The sequence below is a fragment of the Osmerus mordax genome, chromosome 1, assembly GCF_038355195.1.
Source record: "Osmerus mordax isolate fOsmMor3 chromosome 1, fOsmMor3.pri, whole genome shotgun sequence".
Classification (NCBI taxonomy): domain Eukaryota; kingdom Metazoa; phylum Chordata; class Actinopteri; order Osmeriformes; family Osmeridae; genus Osmerus; species Osmerus mordax.
The window spans coordinates 2445797-2460564 of NC_090050.1; the positions used below are offsets into that span (position 1 = coordinate 2445797).

General features: G+C 44.2%; 1 protein-coding gene across 1 annotated transcript; it reads left to right on the plus strand.

Moving 5' to 3' along the window:
• The first annotated feature begins 10938 nt into the window (after positions 1 to 10938).
• Positions 10939 to 13976, plus strand: LOC136947545 (C-X-C chemokine receptor type 4-like). The gene is made up of 5 exons (XM_067241655.1): positions 10939 to 10948; positions 11204 to 11329; positions 11855 to 11969; positions 12935 to 13218; positions 13372 to 13976. The coding sequence occupies exons 1-5, from the start codon at positions 10939 to 10941 to the stop codon at positions 13974 to 13976; spliced, it is 1140 nt and encodes a 379-aa protein (XP_067097756.1).
• The last annotated feature ends 792 nt before the right edge of the window (positions 13977 to 14768 follow it).

The following is a 14768-nucleotide window of genomic DNA, read 5'->3' on the forward strand; positions in this document are numbered from 1 at the left end:
TAATAAAGAACCCCCTTTGAAGATTATTCTACGACGTTACCGGCAGTAGAAGATGGAATCGCGATTCAAACAGTACCGTCTGCTAACTGAAAATATGCCCCCAAAAACGTAAATAATATTGACGTTTATGTAGTGGAAAATCGCTCATTCATAAAAAGCTCACTGTTAGCGTTTGTCAGTAACAACGCAAAATGCGATATAGCCCTGTGTGTAGAAGCTGACCCGTAAATTCTACTACTACAGTACAGTACTAGACTACTGCTGTGTTCGTCTTGGTAGCGATTGCGTTGGTTGAATTCGATTCAACGTTCCGTTGTACGGTTTAGGCTGAAATTAATTATTTTCATGAACAGATTGACAAAGTTTAGGCTGTGGCAATGAAGTTCAGGTTAGTAGTCAGATAGTTTCACCTATTGAAAGACTTTTGATTTAAGTAAGGGGAGTGCCGAACATGTTCTGTCGCCGTTTGACTTCCTAAAAAGCTGTGTAGATGTTTTTGTAGTGTGCCTCGCCTAGGCTACAGCGTTGCAGTGAGCAACACTGCAACGCTGTGTTACATTACAAGTAAACAAATCGTTTACTTGTAATGTAATGACATAATAAATCCTACAACGAAAATGTATTTGTGAGGAATGTTTATTTTAACGATTGAAAACAGATGCATAATAGACCACTGTAGTATGTGTTGCCCGGGCAACAGAGGGTTATGACATGATGCTAATGCTTCAGTGAAATAGTAGACTACCGTTTCCGAAAGTAGATGTGTGCCTACTTCCTTAATATTATCAGCTAATATTGTACATTACATTTCACAATTGTGTTTCACATCACAAAGTAAAATGAGTAAATAGTTATCACCCTGGCCTCTTTTCTTGTGGCGTTTCTGCAGCTGCCTTGCAGTAAAGCTTTAGTTAGCCTAGCTATCCCCCAAGTTAACAGATGTGAAACGAATGTTCTGCTACAGGTAGTCACGCGTGTTTTCATGACTTTAGTGACGTAGTAACGTCAGTGACTGTGGCTAGCAAATTAGCCACCTTTAGCTTCACTTTTCGCCACAAACACTTAACTTGAGCCTAAGCAATGCAACGGAACATAAATAAAAATACAAGCAACTCGATCGCTACTGAAACTTTTGACACCTAGGTTGTCTATGTAGGCCAAATATTGACGAAGATTTAGGGGGGCAAAAATAAATAATAACTAGAAAAGGCTGTTCCTGCGAAACAGCAGTGAGAATGCTGAAAACCTGAATGGGGATAGCTGACCATGCTAAAAAAGCTGAAAATAGTGAAAATTTAGTAGAAAGTTATAAGCTGAAGCTTCAAAGCAACCGAAAGGTATTTTTGAAAGGGACTGGAGCAGCATTCCAACAATTATTTGAAAGGATTTACCATTACTTTTAAAGGGAGAATAATGCACAAAAACCTTAATATTTTAAAAAGTATAAAAGTGAGAAATGAGAAAATACTCGCAAGCTGAAAGCTGAAATGAATTTCAAAAATGTGTGAGTCACACAAAAGAGGCAGTGTGGAAGCTGAACTGCATCATCTTAACAAAGCTAAGAGCTAAAATAGCCTACAATGCGGGAGAAGCTGAGATGAAATTATAGTTGGGATAGTATTAGCAGTAGCAGATGTAGCCTATGCGTTTACTCGGCTTTCTTAGTAGGATTCAATGTGTTGATTGAATGAAACATACAGTAGTAGGGCCCGATACAGGAAGACACGGCGACACTTTGTTGCAGAAGGATGATGGTGCAAGTTTTGTCCGTGGAGCATACAACGATTAATAAATAGAATCAAGTAGACGCGTTCATTGAGTAATCGCATAACTAATTACACATGTAAACTGAGTAATGGTATTATTGGCATAAACCGACAATTGCTAGTAATCGGGTTTCTCATGGTCAAGTAAACGCACCAATCACCTGTGTGTTAGACTGAGTGGTGCGTGTCTGTCGTTGCCACGGTGATGGTGTAGCTATGATTGCTAACGCGCTGAGGGCAGAGAATAACAGAAATGCAGCTACAATCCACACCTCAAACAAGATAACCTAGACGCAAAACTGTACGTCCAATCCCAAAAATAAGGATATTTTCCGAGACCCAAGACTCTGCCGAAACCCGAGATATTCTTTATATGTCTGTGCAGTCAGAAATACGACTCTACCTGCAGTTTCAAAAACGTGTTCCTTCTGCTTTCCTGGTGCATGTTTGTTAGGTTGCCAGAGCGATGGAGCAGCTGTGATCGCTAACGAGCTGGGCACAGAGAAAAACGAACATTTACCTAGCATCCACACCTCAAACAAGTTGACAGACGCAAAACTATACGTCCAATCCCAAAAATAAGGATACTTTCCGAGACCCAAGACTCTGCCGAAACCAGAGATGTCCTTTATATTTCTGTGCGGTCAGAAATACGACTCTACCGGCAGTTTCAAAATCTTCTGGTTTTTGCTTTCTCTGACGATTTTGTCACCAGATTTGCATTGGTCTCTATGGGGCGAAAGTTGGACTTTGTCTCGCTTTCGTGGGGCTCTCAACAAATGTGTACGTCTGTTGGATTCAACAGACAACTGTCTACGACCAGCACAAAATTAGCTATCTATTGATCCAAAAATGAAGCATAAAGAGCGAAAATTGTGGCAATGCTGGCAAACTAGAAATATTTTTTCAACGACATCCGAAGCTGCCCTCAACTCTAAAGCCCAATTTATACTTATGTCGCCGACACTATTGAAATGGTCGCCGACGAAAAAAAAAAAAGTGTCGCTCAGGCTGCTGCATTTATACTTCGGCAAACAGTCGCATGTGCTCAAGGTTCGCGTGACGTAAACATAATCATTTTACCGTTACATTCATAGCTATGGTTACATTGTTTACGCTTTGTAGCCTACGTGATGATCGAGAAAATGGCTGTAGCTAATTTTGAGAGGCATTATAAAGGTGTGGATATGTTCTAACTTGCTCCGCCAATCTCTCCTTTATTCCTTCCATCTTAAACAGCTGTTGAGCGTTCACTGAAAATTCAAAACAATGAAATCAACTACGCGTGCCATCTATCTAGCCAATCATACTTGCGTGACACTTTGTGACGACATCAGCGACAGTAGAAATTTCTCCTGGTAGGCCACACTTTCAAGCGACGGTTAATTGTGTCGACCGTGACGCCATTTCTGTCGGTGACCTTTTCAAAAGTGTCTGCGACCTAAGTATAAATTGGGCTTAAGCGTTTCAGTCTGCACTCTAGGGTTTCACGTACACAACCATGTAAATCTCAGAAACGGCTTGAAAAAAAATCATGAAACAATCAGTGATATTGAAAAAAGTTGAATAGATATCAAAACGCTGAATTATTTAAAAATAGTTTAGGGTTTTGTCAACATTTTAAAGTTTAAATGGTGGCTCTAGCTGAAAGATTGAGGAAGAAGGATTTGGAAGTTGAAGTTTAAAGTTTGAGAGGATTTGAAAGAAAACTCCATTGGAAACCCATGTTAAAAATATTGTGAATATTGATTTATATTAATTCAAGGTACAAAGCTGAAAAGTAATAGCACCCATGGCCTGAAACTTGAATTTTTTGATAGCTGAATGGTTTTAATAGCTGAAGATTTGAAGGCGCTGAAAGGTGTCTTGGAAGAAATAGAAGTCGAATAAAGATTCAAAGAACAATACTTGGAATGTTGAAGCAGCATTCCAACAATAAAGAGAAACAGGAAAACAATAGTGAGAATGCTTAACAGCATTCTCACAATAAATATATATGTGAGAGAACAAAGGTTGTGCCCTAAATACAGGTTTGCAACTAATACATGGTTGAATACATGGTTCTAAGCTACTCACCAGTGGCGTCTCAGTGGTCTTCCGCTGCATTGTTTGAGCATGGGAGCTATGCACTGTGTGGTACCGACAAGTGCTTGGTCAAATGGAGGTTTTAGTGACTCCTACGTGTCCAAATGGTCAGTGCATTGAAGGGTTTGTTTACATCTATTTTGGATTGTTTTCAATGGAGACCCAGAGAAAGTCAGTGTGAGAAGGAGGGCGGCGTTTGCAATAAATATCCAAGAAGCAAATGGATCAATGGAAATTAAAAGCATCATTTATTCAGGACAAGTCAATCGTTTCAACAACAACAACTTTATCTTGAATGTGTAAACAGGAAAAAAGTCACAATGATGTTTCTCAAGACAATGTACAACTCAACAACTCAATGTAGCAACAGAAGGGCCAGTGAACACACATTACCTTCTTCGTTGAGTCCATCTTTAAGATGGACCCAAACACAGAGGTGACCCTGGCCTTCACCTCGTCCAGCCGTGACAGCACGTCAAAGCTGTACACGGTCAGCAGCCAGACGGGTGTGGGCACCGGCGGCATGGGTGGTGGTGGTGGAAACTGCCGCCGCCCGGTGCCCAAGGCCAGAAAGGGCTCGCACTCGCCGAGATACTGCATCGTGCACCGCATCCAGGCTTCACTGTGGCTCTCGCACAGCTTGGTGTAGAGCTGAGTGGCGCCGTTTCCCAAAGCGTGCTCCCTCAGCATGGAAACTACCCGCAGGTCGCAGGACAACCTGAAAAGGTAGTGGGGCAGAGGGGAAAAGAGCAGAGGCGCTTAATACTTGGACATCATGATAGGGTATTATTTTATATTTTTTGAGAACAAACGTTTTTTTCTCACCTGTATGTGAGGACAGCCGGAAAGAGGCAGCGGTGTGCTGCGTCCAGCTGCCTCACGATGCCCTGCGACCATGCCACAACCTTCTTCGTACACAGAGAGCATGCCAGGTACTCAGTGGCCATGAGATACCAGGCATCGATGTCTAAGACTTTCCGGATAGTCTTGGTGTACAGCCCAGCCTTGCGCATGTTGCCTGTGCAGGCAGGCTGGGGGCATGTCAGCTTGAATGCCCATAAGCGAACGGGCATCCAGAGAAACAGCCGACAAGCGAAGAAGGCGTCTGGCGATGCGGGTGGCTGGCTGTGGACCGGCCGGGGCTGCGGAGGCTCGTACCAGAGCTGGAGATCTGGACAAACCTCCGCTCGGTTGTTCTTCCACACGAAGAGCACCCGGCCGATCCACCGTTGCTGGCCAGTACTGAGCTTGCCCCGCCAGCCAGGGGGGCAAAACTGTGTGAGAGAAATTTTAATTCAGTTCACGTGCTAAACTTTCAATGAGTTATGTACAAAATAGCACACAACCATCACTAATCATTTACCTCAGCACTGTCCCTCGGCTCCAGGAGGAGGGGGGCATTTTGACGAGGGAGAGCCCTGTCCTCTTCCTCCCTCGTTGGGGCTGGGGGCGCCCCCAACGCCACACTGATGCTACGAAAAGGCGGAGGCAATTTTGAAACTGTCACAACCTTACCCGTCCTTGTGTGTGAATGTGTTTGAGGGAGAAGAAAAACATGTCACACGGTTTAAAATAGACAACAACTCCTCAAGAGAAATAACTAAGGCTGGAAACCAAGTGTTATACTTACAGTCTTCGTATTCGTCAACCACCATGGCCAGCTCTGCGTCTCGGTGGTGGTGCAGCAGAGCTGGCCGCTGAGGAGACGCCACTGAGTGGGGAAGAAGACGGCGTGAGACGGAGGTCGTTTTCCACTTTAACCACAACAGTCCATCTATGTATAGCTCACCTGGTGCTGCAGGCTTGATGACCCTGAGCATGTTGGCCTGCAGCGCCTGGGGACTCAGAGTGGACGGCTGCCCCAGGTACTGAGAGACGTCCGAGTCCAGGAGCCTGTAAAAACACACACAACAGTTTAATACGGACAAAGGGGGAGGCGCACGTCAGAAGCCCGTTCGTGGAGACGACAACACGTCCTACCCCTTTTTCCTGGGCTGGAACGGAGGGGGGGGGGGGCGCCGGAAGGCAGAGGGGCCGGGGTCGCTGCTGGTGCTGCTGGCCACGGCCGATGACGTGGCCGTGGCGGACCACAGCCTGGCCGCCCGCGCCCGGTCGTCTCTCTTCTTGATGTAGTTGATGGCCGTGGCATCTGTCACCTCAGCCAGTTGACGAATCTGAAAAAGGTCAGAGTTAGACCTTGGTGTCGAATACAGTCAAAGCGTTGTTTTGTTCAGGAGCAAACGCTCTTACTCGACTCTCCCCTTCTCCTTTGAGTCGTACAAGTCCTTGACCAGCTCCAACTCGTACCGCCCGAAGCCAACAAGGGATTCACCGCCCTCTCTCGCCACGGCGCACGCCTTGTGGAACCTGCAGAAGACAAGAAGGTTTAGTTTCTGATATGGGTGCGGACAAAGAACACCACCAACACTTGGACTCACTTGAGCGCTTCCACAAGCTCAGGGAAGGCGTGCGCGTAGCGACAGAGGGCGTCCTTGTTGGACATCAGGGCAGACTGGGAGCTGGTCCTCTCCCGCTCCCTCAGATGGGAGTTGAGGAGCGGGAGGGTGTAGCCCACGTCGTTCTCCAACAGCCACTTGAAGGAACGACGCCGGTACTTCCCGAACTGCAGCCGGTGCTGGCTCAGCACCAGCCGGGCCGTACCGGGGTCTCCCCCCTGGGAGACGACGTGGGCGCGCGCCTCGGCCTCCGCCTCCGTCAGGACTCGGGCTCCTGGCGGGGGTTTGGGGACGCTCAGGGCCTCCGGGGTGGCCGTGAGCACCAGGTCCCCCTTGGGGGTTTTTTCGGAAATTTGGATTTTCCATCTAGAAGAGACAAAAACACAGTGAACCTGTTTTAGCTGTCAATCAAAATGTCATATTTTGCCCTCGCCGATCCCAAGGTGAGCACCCACGCTTGTTAAAGGGACCGAGCGACGCGAGTCTGCACTAGAAAAACAAGCTAATGGGGCGCTCGCTTTGCACACAAATGACGAGTTTGACAGCAACCTAGATTAAACTCAGACCCTCTGGTTGTCTTCACAATCGTCATATCTTTAAAACAATTCCCCCCTTTTGATTTTTGATGCAGATTTGACCCAAGCACGAAATTAGCAAAATACTATCAGACGCTGATCGACAACAGCTGCCGCAATCGTCGATGGAGGCTGACGGGGCTCTCGCCTAGCAAACAAATCAAAGTTTTTACAGCAACCTACATAAAAATGTCACCATCTGACTGTCTTCACAGTCGTTATATCTTCTCAAAATTGCCATCCTTCTGTTTTTGGGTGTAGAATTGACCGAACTGTGAAAGTAGGAAAATACTACAGTATGACGCGTCAGAGCATGGCCGCCGCCCAAGAAGACTATATGTGGGCTCACGGGCGACCCGCACTTGCTCAAATTGCAAGACTTTTGAGACCCAAATCAAAATTCCGAGACTACAGTTCAACTCCAAATCGCTTTCTCAACAAAGCACAACGGTTGTGATGTTTCTCTTTGATTCTCTGAATCAAAGCTCGAACTTGCGGGCTACAACGTCTCTATGGTAGACTACACAGCTAGCGACTACAAACCTTGCACGGAACATTTTCAGTTGCTTCAAACTAAAGATCGAAACATCTTTAACGGCTCAAACTCAGGCTACAGCTACAAAAGACGACGTTTTCGCTAACCATGATAAATAATATTTTTTAAAACAAAGTATTGAATTAGGTAGGACTCACGGTAATCGTTATCTCGTAGTCTCTTTCGTGAAGGTATCGAAATGAATTCTGAAAGAAATTTCAATGTAGCCGCCGCTCTTAATATTCGTAACGGTGAGCTGTGATTGGCCGCTCAATTTAAAGTCCCAAACCTGACTTGAATTAGTTTAATTAGTCAAGCGGGACTAAAGCGGTTCCATAAAGGCCAATTTCAGCTCACGCACTCACGCGTCATCATTTGAAATCACAAACTACCATACGTGTAATGTGGCTATGGTGTGTATAAATGTAGCCTACATATTGAACTGATGAGAATAAGAAAATGAGTTGATGAGGTTTTTTTGGGAGGAAGTGGGGTTGAAGATGTCAACAGAGTAGCCATGTGCTCGAAGGCAAAACAGTAGCATTTAGAACCGAAACTGTACTGTACTGTAGCTAGTGGTACGTGCCAGTGGAGCGAGTGGTAAGTATCAAGTGCCTCCACTGGTAAGTGACATTAGCTAGTGGTACGTGCCAGTGCCTCTACTGGCACCTAGTGGTACGTGCCAGTGGAGCTAGTGGTACGTGACAGCGCCTTACACTGGCACATGACAGTTACTGTTCTGTTGATAGTGGTATGCAAGTGCCTGACATTTTAGAACGGGAGAACAGGCTATAAACTTGTATTTAACATTTTAGAATAGGAGAATAGGCTATAAACTTTTATTTTTCGAAATATAAGTTAAACTGTTTGTGCTGCTAACAGACTCTAAACCATACTTTTGACGTCTTACTACACTTAGCTTACCATACAAAGTAGTACATTTAGTTAGACATTGTGTTGGTGTGACTGTAATGTAAAGCAGACTTGTAACACGTATTGACTTAGTAAAAACTTATTTTACTCAGAGTAATTGAATTTAAGCGTCTATTAATTGTATATTAAACATAAATGCCAAATAATTTAACATAGAAAATTATATATTGGGAGGGATATGAGGGAGTCAGGTGGCTGAGCGGTTAGGCAATCGGGCTAGTAGTCAGAAGGTTGCCGATTTGATTCCCCCGTCATTCCCCAAAAATGACGTTGCGTCCTTGGGCAAGGCACTTCACCCTACTTGCCTCGGGGATGTCCCTGTACTTACTGTAAGTCGCTCTGGATAAGAGTGTCTACTAAATGTAAATGTATATTTAAGTAAATATAAAAAAGTAGGCTACAACTGTTTCAGTATCCACTTAACAAAACACACAGAATTCAGAAAGATCCATCTTATATCTTAGGAAAACGTTATAGCCTAGGGCTATAATGTTAAAGAAGGCTATTCTAACTGTCTTGCAACAGTCACATAGCGTATCGGTCCTATTGTCTTGTGACACTGTGCCTCCTAGTTACTTGGTTTAAACAAGAGCACTGTTGGCCCTTACAGTTATACAACATTTTACTTTAGTGTTGGTGCAATCAATGGCGGGTAAGCTGACATTTTCTGATTTCTGATTCTAACAATCAATTTGGTTTTGAAATAAGGTCAAAAGATAGGCAAATTAGATAGGCTATTTGACTGTATGACATTGTTTTACTGCAAATGGTAGGCTATATTTGTCGATAGTAGTGTGGCTATTTGTAAGAGCACAAATCCCCGCTGTCCTGTTATCGTTGTCTCTGCAGACTGCCACTGCTGCTCGACACTCATAGGCCTAATGTCTGCTATTAGGCCTATCTTTTTTAACACAAACTGTATATTAGTCGATTGTATAGGGAGTCAGATGGCTGAGCGGTGAGGGAAGCGGGCTAGTAATCTGAAGGTTGCCAGTTCGATTCCCAGCCGTGCCAAATGACGTTGTGTCCTTGGGCAAGGCACTTCACCCTACTTGCTTCCTGTACTTACTGTAAGTCGCTCTGGATAAGAGCGTCTGCCAAATGACTAAATGTATAGGCCTATGTATTTGGGTTAACATCAGAAGCGTCGATCACCGGTCGTATGATTGAAGTGAAGAGTGAAAAAAATATTTGCACTCGACAAAATTTCAGGAGCCTGCTTTCTTGACTTTTCCTAGATATGTGTTTTATCATCCAGTATTTTTTAATTTTCAAAATCACACTTGGAAAAGATAGTTTAAAGCTATTTTGTATGTTAAGTTGGTGCTAGCTGCACAATTCAGCCATTTTCCTATGGAGTTAGATTAGTTTCATAATTCACAAACAAACGTAACACGATTCACAAATGTATTTCATGATTCACAAATAAATGTAACGCCATTCACAAATGTATTTCGTGATTCACAAATGTAACGCGATTCACAAATAAATGACCCCATTACATTTGTTTGCAACCTGACAAATACGAGTTACAAATCGGAGAACACAAGTTACAAATCGGAGATCACGAGTTACAAATCCCTGCATTTGTGTGTGTGGATTTTTGGAACTTTCCTGACGCGCTTAGATTCACAAATGCATTTTTTCTAAAAGATATTCTCTGCAGCCTATCAGATGTCTCTTCCAATTTTAGCCAATCACAGCTAGCTTGCTAAACGTTAGCCTAGGAAACGCTTAAAATTACTAAACATGGATCCTGCCATTCTCAAGAATATTCAATCACGTATGATAATCGGTTTAATAAGATTAACAAGCAATATTTCACCTACATGCTACCAGACGACATTGCTCGTGATCTGAAGGAGACATTTTGTCCGTTATTATGGCAGGTTGTTTAAGTCCACATAGACACGTTAATGTGATTGGCTAAAATTTGAAGAGACGATCTGATAGGCTGCAGAGAATATCTTTTTGAAAAAATGCATTTGTGAATCAATGCGCGTCAGGAAAGTTCCAAAAATCCACACAAATGCAGGGATCGGCTGCGGCTGCATGAAACGACTGGCGAGAGATACAGCTTGCAGTCGGTTAGGAGTTAAAAACGGCTCAGTTTTTATTTTTATTGTTGAAAGATTGGTAGCCTATACAAACAAGAATTATACAAACAAGCATTATACAAACAAGCAGTATACAAACAAGCAGTATACAAACAAATAACGATTACATCTTCCTGCTTCCAGTGACCAAGCCTCTAATGAAGTCGAACACATATTTTGTCTCCACAAACTTTGCACACGACTTCTTCCTTCACAATGAAAGTCATAATTTACTATACACTGCCTAACATAACAGGCCACTCAATAATATATCCTAAAATAGGACCCCCATTGTGCTGTGAGTGAATCAAGAAACTTTGGAGATACAGAAATAGTTATTTTCCATTGTAGACCACCTTGGCATTGGATGGGCAGAGACTATTGGTTCAGGTGTGAGTCAGTGTCACATTGCTAATTGCATTTTCTTGTTGTGTTCAAGGTCTAAGCCAATATTCGAATTCAGCTCACCCGACGACTTGCCTGTTGGGGAAGATGACTGCAGGTACTGTCGCACTCTGACAGCAGCGTCTCAACAACATTTCCAGCAAAGGCACATGAAGTATGCTGTGTATTTTATAGATGGTGGCAAAGGTAAGCCTATCTTCTCATTTTCTTCCCTCATTTTAATGTGGTTACACTAAATCCCCTTTTAGCCTAGTTTGACCTTAGTGGACTGTGGGAGATCCCCCAAAAAGCAGTTATGAATCATTGTGTTAACAACCTACGCAAAACCAAAACCTACTCAATTTCTCAACAGAGAAGTTCACGATTCCTTGCCTTTGTGAAAAAGGAACAGATTACAAACGGAGCCATTGGCACTGTCCAAAGTGTGAGAAAGAGATTTCGAGACAAAAAAACGTTGAAGTCCACCTTGAAAAACATGGTAATTTGCCTAATGCATTATTGCCTACAGGAAAATATTTGTTGACAAATCTGAGTCATCTGTACCTGCATGCTAAATAAAAACTTAATGGCAACTGTCTTATAGGATGTCTGCTTGGTGAGAGAACTGGTGATCAAGGTAGTCCCTATCTTTACTTTTACTTATCTACCTACATTTTACATTTAGTCATTTAGCAGAGGCTCTTATCCAGAGCGACTTACAGTAAGTACAGGGACATTCTCCCCGAGGCAAGTAGGGTGAAGTGCCTTGCCCAAGGACACAACGTCATTTGCAAATGCCGTGTGCCATGGCAAATATAAGTGGAAAACCAGGTGTTGAATGTAAACACCTTCGCAGAGTCCAGTTGGCATCCCCTTATAAAAAAAACAGCTCCTTTACAAATGTCCTCAGTGCATTCAATGGTGGACAAAGGCTTGATTTCAAAGGGAAAAGAAAAGGAATGCACAGACGTGCATGAATGAGCAGCAAAAGAAGGAGCATTCCCAGTTTACCCCGTATTTTAAGAGGAGCATGGCTATTCAGGACGTTATGTCTACTTTTCGGTTTTCACTGGCACGGTGGAATCCTGGAGTTGTTTTGGCAGAACACGTGTGTCCTTTGACAAGGTCAAGGGAAAATGGTTCTGTCTGTGCAGCAGTGCGAAAAAAGTAAATCACTGCACCCATATATATATATGGACATGTGGTGGCTCTTCCAGGAGAAACACGAGCTTCTAGTCGAAGAGAGACACACCAGCAGTAGTGAAAGTGAAGAAAAAGAAAATGTGTCTGGCCAGTCCATAGACATATTGTCTGAAAATCAGATTCAGGTGATGACAGATTACCTCTGGGAACATAAAAGGATCCCTGAAATCCTGCCACCTGATTTAAAGCGGGAATCAAAAGATGTCCCAGAGATGTTTCAGCCAAACGAGACAATTTGTCCATACTGTCCAGGGCCAACACCTCCTGAACTATCAGAACCTAGAGTGGTAACCACCAATGCCTCAGTGTATGGATTGCTTTTAGTTCAGAGAGGTCAGTTTAAGAGTATTTTCCATGTCAACATCTCAGAGGTAAAGTTAAGGCCAAAGTTTAATTTATGTTTATTGCCAATATCTGAACTCTTTTTCAACTTTTTATTCAGGAGTCAAAGTTGCAGTGAAAACCTGCCCACTATGCAAAGCACAGGTTTGATTTCAAGAATATACCTCGGCCTACCACAATTTCAACAACAGAATTCTGCTGAGTATCCCGCTGTGTTCAATGCTTACCACAGCAATTAAGGTATGTCAGATCATATACCTACTGTGTCATGGTTACATCCATTATGGTAATATAGCATGGTTACATATTAAGAGAAATGTCCGAAATTAGAACAACATGACGATTGGCCGGTTCCTGTCGATAACGGAAGATCACCTGGAAACTAGGATCCATCACAACACTGTCAGAAAGGCCTAATTTGCAGGTCTTTTCAACTGACACTTTCTAATACTTGAAATGCTTTTTATGTTTGATTATAGGAACAAGATCAAAAAAAACATTTTGCAGTGAGCTGACCTACTCAGGATTTGCACAGAGGGTTTTATCTGATTGTCCCCAGGTCAAAATTGAGTCTGACAGACCGCTACCGGCTGCACATCTCTGCTGCCGATCTTCTCTTTGTGCTGACGCTTCCGTTCTGGGCAGCGGATGCCGCCCTGACGGACTGGCGTTTCGGATTAGGCACCTGTGTGGCCGTGCACGTCATCTACACGGTGAACCTGTATGGGAGTGTGCTCATCCTGGCCTTCATCAGTCTGGACCGCTACCTAGCCGCGGTCAAAGCAACAGACGCGCACACCTCACACACGAGACGGCTACTGGCACAGAGACTGGTGTTTGTAGGTGAGCTACGTCTCTAGCCTCATCCCTTATCTCTCTCTCACGACGTGCCCATGCTTCAGATGTACAGAGGTACATCTTCACTTGTATTCTCCATCTCCTGGTCTAACCACCGAATCTCCTCTTTGTCTCCCCTCACCCCCTCTCCTTTTCCAGGAGCCTGGCCGCCTGCGGCTCTCTTGGCAGTGTCAGACATAGTGTTTGCCAGGACTTGGGAAGCAGGAGATGGGACGATTGTGTGCCAGCGCTTATACCCAGCTGACAACGCTCCTCTCTGGGTGTCAGTGTTCCACCTGCAGCTGGTGTTGGTGGGCTTGGTGGTACCGGGCCTAGTTTTGCTGGCGTGTTACTGTGTCATCGTGTCCAGGCTGACCCGCAGCGGGCCTCTGCAGGGGCAGAGACAGAAGCGCAGAGCTGTCAGGACCACTGTGGCGTTGGTCCTCTGCTTCTTCCTGTGTTGGCTCCCGTATGGTGCTGGCATCACTGTGGATGCCCTCATGCGCCTAGAGGTCCTTCCCAGGGGCTGCAGTCTGGAGGTGGTGCTGGGTGTGTGGCTGGCGGTGGCTGAACCGATGGCATTTTCCCACTGCTGTCTAAACCCGCTGCTGTATGCCTTCCTGGGGGCGGACTTCAAGAGGTCCACCAGACGGGAGGACTCAACACTCGGTCGCCTCGTCTCCAGTCTGAAGATTCCACCTCCTAGACGCCCAGGAACCTCTACTACCACAGAGTCTGAGTCATTTAGTCTACACTCCAGCTAACAGAATATGGGTGTGGATCAGTGGCGATTTCTTTAAGACTGCAAGGGAAGCTCAGCGTCCCCTAAAATTTCAACCAATTAATGGTCAAATATTTACTATTGTGTTAACATTTTATGCGTTAGAACACGTTCATATCGAAGGCGAGTTCTTTCAGAATCAGCTACATATATTAGCATGTCGACTGACTGATTTCCTTCTCATACATTCCTGTAGCGTCACAGTGCATTTCCCTGTTGAAGCTCAGCTTCCATGGACTTCAATGGGGCTGCTTTTAACAGTTTTTTTCAGTGCTTCGAAACTATACGGTCATTGGATGAATGCTGAGATTATGTCCCGCCTCGGAAGCTATTCAAGCTCAGTGGATTGCGGATTTTGCAACTGTAGTTGAAAGACAAACTGCAGCAACCTATTTCTTGGTATTTGCTTGGCGAAATTGCTAACCAATTTTACATTTATTCACATTTATTCATTTAGCAGACGCTTTTATCCAAAGCGACTTCCAAGAGAGAGCTTTACAAAGTGCATAGGTCACTGATCATAACAACAAGATAGCCAAAAAACATCGCGAGTAGCCAAAACATGAAGCACACATTGTGAACAACCAAAGTAAGTGCCAAAGGGAAGAACCATAAGAGCATGTAGTTAAACAAGTCACAACCAAAACACATGAACAGCTATAAGTGCAAGTGTACCTGTGGAAAAAAGCAAGCAACAGTAATAAAACAATATATCACAGCGAGAACCAAAAATTTAAATCAGTTACCACTAACCACAAGAGCAACTCTAAGCAAG

What these genes read in the sequence shown, in the direction of transcription:
- LOC136947545 (XM_067241655.1), top strand. An exon ending in AGTCCACCTTGAAAAACATG is followed by an intron (nt 11,330 to 11,854) that starts GTAATTTGCCTA and finishes CCGTATTTTAAG; the next exon opens with AGGAGCATGGCTATTCAGGA. An exon ending in ACAGAGACTGGTGTTTGTAG is followed by an intron (nt 13,219 to 13,371) that starts GTGAGCTACGTC and finishes CTCCTTTTCCAG; the next exon opens with GAGCCTGGCCGCCTGCGGCT.